At 41.2% G+C, this 7,697-nt stretch overlaps 1 protein-coding gene across 1 annotated transcript in view; it reads left to right on the top strand.

Annotated features, from left to right (window-relative positions):
* MITD1 (MIT, microtubule interacting and transport, domain containing 1) overlaps positions 1-1,052 on the top strand; it is a 16,205-nt gene extending 15,153 nt beyond the window's left edge. The window contains exons 6-7 of the mRNA XM_010829627.1: positions 683-743; positions 839-1,052. Coding sequence (XP_010827929.1) covers positions 683-743; positions 839-934 — 157 coding nt within the window. The 3' untranslated portion in view covers positions 935-1,052. The remainder of the gene's footprint in view (positions 1-682; positions 744-838) is intronic.
* The last annotated feature ends 6,645 nt before the right edge of the window (positions 1,053-7,697 follow it).

Genomic DNA, 7,697 nt, shown 5'->3' with positions numbered 1-7,697 from the left:
TCTCACAAATTATATATAATTACATATACTATTCCACTTAAATATTAAAAATTTAAATAAAGCTTAATTTTAGTATTTTTCACTTTTGAAGAAAAAATCTGGCTAATTGTGTCCTCTGTGTGAGTTTCCTGTTTCCTAATGGAATAAAATTTACATGTTCTGTGTCATCTGAGCAAAAGAAGTACTTTTCTATCCAATTATACATACAGTATTATGACATTGGGATAATTTCCTTTTGGGGTGATAGTGGTATTTATTTAATTTGGCTTTACTTCTTATAGTTTATTAAATTTTCTAGCAGGCATGACAGGATGCTGTGTTGTGCCCATCAGGGCTTCCTCTGCCCTGGCACATCCCCACCTCTAGGCACGGGAGTCCCTGAAACATCACCAGTCTGCCTGAGTACACTTGGAAGCCACTGGTTAGCAGAACAGGGAAGCTTTCTCAGGAAGATGAAATTCATGAGGAAGGTTTAATTGAATTGTTAAAATCTTTTATTAGCTAATGGTTGTTTTGTTTCATTGTAGACACAGCCCATTGGTAAACCCAGGTTTGGTTCAACTCGCCACTGCAAGAAGTGATTTTATTTGTTAGGGGGAGATTTAGCTGACACTTCATACAACTTTGATCATTGTCTGACCTAAATGTCTGGAGTGTAATACTATATTACTAATTTCAATAGGTTCAACAATGGATGGATAATTAAGATCGGAAGGGGACTTGATTATTTTAAGAAACCACAGGTAGGATATAGTCTCATGTGTGACTGTGTAGCATTCTTTAACAAAGTGGCTTTGATCCTTTTTGTTAAAACAAAACTCTTTTCTTCTCTTTTTAGAGTCGTTTTTCCCTTGGATATTGTGATTTTGACTTAAGACCATGTCATGAAACAACAGTGGACATTTTTCATAATAAGCACACAAAAAAAATATGATGGATAGTCGCCTAATTTACATATATATTTCTACTTTAAATGAATGTTGGTTTTTTTTTTAACTGTGGACAGATCATTCCTATAATGTATGAATTTAACAATAAATTTTTATATTTTACTAATGTATGGATTCCTTGTTCAGTTGTGTGACCAATCCTGAATTCACTTGTATCAATAGGTTACTCAGAGTACTTAGTGTTTCAAGTATAGTTAGTTGAAACATTTCCCCAGATTTTCTCTTATTTGGATGTTGATGAATGAATCAAGACCTTAGCCACTGGACCACCCAGGAAGTCCCTACAGTTATGTGTCTTCAGCAGATATTTACCTAAATTCAGTTATCCTCTATTACTTAACTCCTTATAAAGGCAAATCAAGCCTTTTAGTAATACCAGATGCATTTTGTAGCTCACTTAACCTTGACTGGAACATCTGTAAAGCTCTGCAGCTTAGCATCAATTGTCCTGGGGAAGCCTATTCATAGACATGCCAGTTGACTGGTTGGGGACAGACTAGGTCTCATGGGGATCAGCTGGGAGAGGGGATACTGCTAGAGGCAGTGGGCAGACCAGAAGCTTGAAGAATAAGCTAAGCTAAAGTCTGTAGAGGGAAATAGAAGGCCTGGTGTTGGAGAGTGCCCTTCTGAACATCACATCTGGAAAAGCTTGAAGATTTCAAATCAAGAGTGAATAGTGTGGAGGGACAAAGCCAGGTAGAGGTCATAGGAACAGAGTTGGGCAGAGTAGTCTGGGGTTGGGGGGGACCCTGAAACCCCTCTGTTAAGGGTTGATTGTGCACACACATAACCCCTAGAAATTCACATGTTTAAATCCCAATCCCTGGTACCTCGGAATGTAACCATATTTGGAAATAAGGTCTTCAAAGAAATAAGTTCTGTCTGTAGGTGACCCTAATCCAGTATGATGGGTGTCCTTATAAAAAGTGGATATCCTGACCTAGATACGCACAGAGGAGAGACTAGGTGAAGTCATAGCAAGATGCCACCACCTGCAAGCCAAGGAGATGGGCCTCAGAAGAAACCAAACCTGCTGTCACCTTGACTTTGGATTGAATAAATGACCGCTGTTTTAGCCACCAAGTTTTGGAGTGGTTTGGTATGTAGCAACAGATCGCTGATACAACCTGACTACTCTCCTCCCTGCTCCACATTGCACGGCTGCCTTTGCATTCCTCAGGGCTCAAAGTCAATGTCAGGTCCCCCATGGCTCCAAGTGGGGATCCCGTATTGTCTAACTGCCTGGACTTTTCTTTTTCTTTTTTTTTTTTATATTTTCTTTTATTTTTTTAACTTTACAATATTGTATTGGTTTTGCCATATATCAACATGAATCCGATACTTTTCTCATTTTGTAAGCATTTACTGGTTTGTCTACTTTCCCTATTTTAAACAATTTAAGTCTTGACCTATTAATGGGTCATAAAGTTAATTTTTAAGATGAAATAAAATTGAATATAAAATATCAGCTAAGTGAGTAGTAAAGGGTAAGCATCGTATTGTGAAACAGACAACATATGTGTATGCTGGTGCACAACATAAGACATTTTTTACTCTAGTTTTTAAAGAGTTTGAAAATCACTGCATTAAATTGTCATTTCCTAAGTCGGTGCCTTAGGCCATGCCATGTGGGGCCACCCAAGATGGATGGGTCATGGTGGAGAGGTCTGACAGAATGTGGTCCACTGGAGAAGGGAATGGCAAACCACTTCAGTATTCTTGTCTTGAGAATCCCATGAACAGTATGAAAAGGCAAAAAGATAGGACACTGAAAGATGAACTCCCCAGGTCGGTAGGTGCCCAATATGCTACTGGAGATCAGTGGAGAAATAAGAAAGAATGAAGGGATGGAGCCAAAGCAAAAACAATACCCAGCTGTGGATGTGACTGGTGATAGAAGCAAGGTCCGATGCTGTAAAGAGCAATATTGCATAGGAACCTGGAATGTTAGGTTCATGAATCAAGGCAAATTGGAAGTGGTCAAACAGGAGATGGCAAGAGTGAATGTCGACATTCTAGGAATCAGCGAACTAAAATGGACTGAAATGGGTGAATTTAACCCAGATGACCATTATATCTACTACTGTGGGCAGGAATGCCTTAGAAGAAATGGAGTAGCCATCACAGTCAACAAAAGAGTCTGAAATGCTGTACTTGGATGCAATCTCAAAAACGACAGAATGATCTCTGTTCGTTTCCAAGGCAAACCATTCAATATCACGGTAATCCAAGTCTATGACCCGACCAGTAATGCTGAAGAAGCTTAAGTTGAACGGTTCTATGAAGACCTACAAGACCTTTTAGGACTAACACCCAAAAAAGATGTCCTTTTCATTATAGGGGACTGGAATGCAAAAGTAGCAAGTCAAGAAATAACTGGAGTAACAGGCAAATTTGGCCTTGGAGTACAGAATGAAGCCGGGCAAAGGTAATACAGTTTTTCCAAGAGAACGCACTGGTCATAGCAAACACTCTCTTCCAACAACACAAGAGAAGACTTTACACATGGACATCACCAGATGGCCAACACCGAAATCAGATTGATTATATTCTTTGCAGCCAAAGATGGAGAAGCTCTATACAGTCAGCAAAAACAAGACTGGGAGCTGACTGTGGCTCAGATCATGAACTCCTTATTGCCAAATTCAGAACTTAAATTGAAGAAAGTGGGGAAAACCACTAGACCATTCAGGTATGACCTAAATCAAATCCCTTATGATTATACAGTGGAAGTGACAAATAGATTTAAGGGACTAGATCTGATAGAGTGCCTGATGAACTATGGACGGAGGTTTGTGACATTGTAGAGGAGACAGGGATCAAGACCATCCCCAGGAAAAAAATGCAAAAAAGCAAAATGGCTGTCTGAGGAGACCTTACAAATAGCTGGGAAAAGAAAAGAAGCAAAAAGCAAAGGAGAAAAGGAAAGATATACCTGTTTGAATGCAGAGTTGCAAAGAATAGCAAGGAGAGGTAGGAAAGCCTTTCCCAGCAATCAATGCAAAGAAACAGAGGAAAACAATAGAATGGGAAAGACTAGAGGTTTCTTCAAGAAACTTAGATCCCAAGGGAACATTTCATGCAAAGATGGGCTCAATAAAGGACAGAAATGGTATGGACCTAACAGAAGCAGAAAATATTAAGAAGAGGTGGCAAGAATGCACAGAACTATACAAAAAAGACTTCACAACCTAGTTAATCACGATGGTGTGATCACAGACCTAGAGCCAGACATCCTGGAATGTGAAGTCAAGTGGGCCTTAGAAAGCATCACTACAAACAAAGCTAGTGGAGGTGATGGAATTCCAGTTGAGCTATTTCAAATCCTAAAAGATGATGCTGTGAAAGTGCTGTACTCAATATGCCAGCAAATTTGGAAAACTCAGCAGTGGCCACAGGACTGGAAAAGGTCAGTTTTTATTCCAACCGCAAAGAAAGGCAATGCCAAAGAATGCTCAAACTACCGCACAATTGCACTCATCTCACATGCTAGTAAAATAATGCTCAAAATTCTCCAAGCCAGGTTTCAGCAATACGTGAGCCGTGAACTTCCTGATGTTTAAGCTGGTTTTAGAAAAGGCAGAGGAACCAGAGATCAAATTGCCAACATCCTCTGGATCATTGAAAAAGCAAGAGAGTTCCAGAAAAACATCTATTTCTGCTTTATTGACTATGCCAAAGCCTTTGACTGTGTGGATCACAATAAACTATGGAAAATTCTTCAAGAGATGGGAATACCAGACCACCTGATCTGCCTCTTGAGAAACCTGTATGCAGGTCAGGAAGCAACAGTTAGAACTGGACATGGAACAACAGACTGGTTCCAAATAGGAAAAGGAGTACGTCAAGGCTGTATATTGTCATCCTGCTTATTTAACTTATCTGCAGCGTACATTATGAGAAACGCTGGGCTGGAGGAAGCACAAGTTGGAATCAAGATTGCCAGGAGAAGTATCAATAACCTCAGATATGCAGATGACACCACCCTTATGGCAGAAAGTGAGAACTAAAGAGCCTCTTGATGAAAGTAAAAGAGGAATGTGAAAAAGTCGGCTTAAAGCTCAACATTCAGAAAACTAAGATCATGGCATCTGGTCCATAACTACATGGCAAATAGAAGGGGAAACAGTGGAAACAGTGAGAGACTTTATCTGGGCTCCAAAATCACTGCAGATGGTGACTGCAGCCATGAAATTAAAGGACGCTTACTCCTTGGAAGGAAGGTATGACCAACCTAGATAGCATATTCAAAAGCAGAGACATTATTTTGCCAACAAAGGTCCGTCTAGTCAAGGCTATGGTTTTTCCAGTAGTCATGTATGGATGTGAGAGTTGGACTGTGAAGAAAGGTGAGCGCCAAAGAACTGATGCTTTTGAACTGTGGTGTTGGGAGAAGACTCTTGAGAGTCCCTTGGACTGCAAGGAGGTCCAACCAGTCCATCCTAAATCAGTCCTGGGTGTTCTTTGGAAGGTCTGATGTTGAAGTGAAACTCCCAATACTTTAGCCACCTGATGCGAAGAGCTGACTCATTTGAAAAGACCCTGATGCTGGGAAAAGTTGAGGGCAGGAGGAGAAGGGGAAAACAGAGCATGAGATGGATGCCATCACCAACTCAATGGACATGAGTTTGGGTGGGCTTCAGGAGTTGGTGTTGGACAGGGAGGCCTGGTGTGCTGCAGTTCATGGGGTTGCAGAAAGTTGGAGACGACTGAGCGACTGAACTGAACTGAACTGAACTGAAGGTCAGTGATCATGTCTCTGTTACCAGGATATCCAACAACTAGCAAAGTAGGCACAGAGTAGGCCCTCGATAAACAGGAACTACTGTAGAAATTAGTATGTGAGTGAACTATAGAGACATTAAATTGTTGGCAGGAGTGCTACTCTTTGAAGCAGTTTGGCAACCATGGAATGGAAAGAAACAGTAAACCCTTGAGCAGCAGTCTTTGAGACGGGGGAGACATTCGCATGTCCATTCACTAAGGCTGCTGTTGCTGCTAAGTCGCTTCAGTTGTGTCTGACTCTGTGCGACCCCACAGACGGCAGCCCGCCAGGCTCCCCTGTCCCTGGGATTCTCCAGGCAAGAACGGGAGTGGGTTGCCATTTCCTTCTCCAATGCATGAAACTGAAAAGTGCACTGTCGTGTCCGACTCTTAGTGATCCCATGGACTGCAGCCTACCAGGCTCCTCCGCCCATGGGATTTCCCAGGCAAGAGTACTAATGATTCAGTAAAAGTTGAGATAGACTTATGCAAGTTAAAGGAGATAAATAATTGATAGTACAAAACATAAACAGACTTCCCTGGTGGTCCAGTGGTAGAAAATCTGCCTTGAAATACAGGGGACGTGGGTTTAATTCCTGGTCGGGGAAGTAAGAGCTCACATGCATGGAGCAACTAAGCCCCAGAGCCGCAATTAGAGAATCTAACAAAAGACCTCAGTGATGCAACTAACACCATATGCAGCTTAAATATTTAAAAAAAAAAAGCTGGAGAAGAAAAATCCACAATACAATTAGGGGGCTCAGCTTTAAGGAAGAGGACATATTTCTTTCTCTGAGATTGAATGAAATGAGAAAAGTTGAAGTAGAAAACATAAGCAGCTGAAGGAACTCAATTCTGAAAGACTGCTGCTCAAGGGTTTACTGGTGAATGAGAGGCAGTCAACAGAAGTGAGTTGAATCTGACGCCTACAGAACAAAAACAAGTGAAAAACTATAAATATGAAATTGGGCGAATCTGTGCGTGAGCATGCACGTGTGTGAGCTCAGTTGTGTCCGACTCTTTGCAACCCCACGGACTGTAGCCTGCTAAGCTCCTCTGTCCATGGAATTTTCCAAACAAGAATACTGGAGCAGGTTGCCATTTCCTACTCCAGGGGATGGTCTCCACCCAGGGGTCAAACTGATGTCTCTTTCATCTCCTGCATTGTAGGCGGATTCCTTACCACTAGCGCCACCTGAGAAGACACTAATCTGCATGATTATGTGAATTTTCTTCTAGCATCGCCCACCGTCTAGTTATATGAATGGAAAATCAATTGTTGAAAAAAAGAGTAGCTATGATAGGTCAAGAGAAATGTGAGAATGCTGGTAAGAAATGGAGATGAAGCAAGAGACTGGAGAAAAGTTATTGGCTTAGAAAAGTGCAGTAAGCTTGATTTAGTGGGAAAGAATGAAAGGATAGGGAAATGTAATTAAAAGGGAGAAATTTATAGTTTATAGTATATAGTATAGTATACTATATAGTATAGTATATAGTATCAAGAAGCCAGGGTTATATTCCCTAGTGGTAAGAAAAAGAACTGTGAGGTCAGAGTGTTCAATATGGTATCCAACCCCAAGATGGTAACAAAAGAAAAGAGCTGAAATACAAATGCAGTCAAGTATAGGGTTGGCCAAAAAGTTTGTTTCGGTTTTTGCATTAACATCTTGAAAATCCTGAATGAACCCTTTAGCCAGCCCAGTATTAAAACCAATGAAGACAGACAGGGATTTCCCTGTGTCCAGTGGTTAAGAGTTCACCTGTCAATGCAGGGGACACAGGTTTGATCCTTGGTCCAGGAAGATTTTACATGCCCCAGGGTAACTAGGCCTGTGTGCTGTAACTACTGAGCCTGTGCTTTACAGCCTTCGAGTCACAACTACTGATGCCTTCGAGGCTAGAGCCTGAGCTCTGCAACAATGAGAAGCCCACGCATTGCAACTAGAGAAAGCCCATTCACAGCCAAGAATAAAGTTTTTTTTA

This window comes from Bison bison, unplaced genomic scaffold (genome assembly GCF_000754665.1).
Source record: "Bison bison bison isolate TAMUID 2011002044 unplaced genomic scaffold, Bison_UMD1.0 scf7180017864508, whole genome shotgun sequence".
Classification (NCBI taxonomy): domain Eukaryota; kingdom Metazoa; phylum Chordata; class Mammalia; order Artiodactyla; family Bovidae; genus Bison; species Bison bison.
Note: the sequence above shows the minus strand (reverse complement) of the source record. Positions and strands in the feature narration are given on the sequence as shown.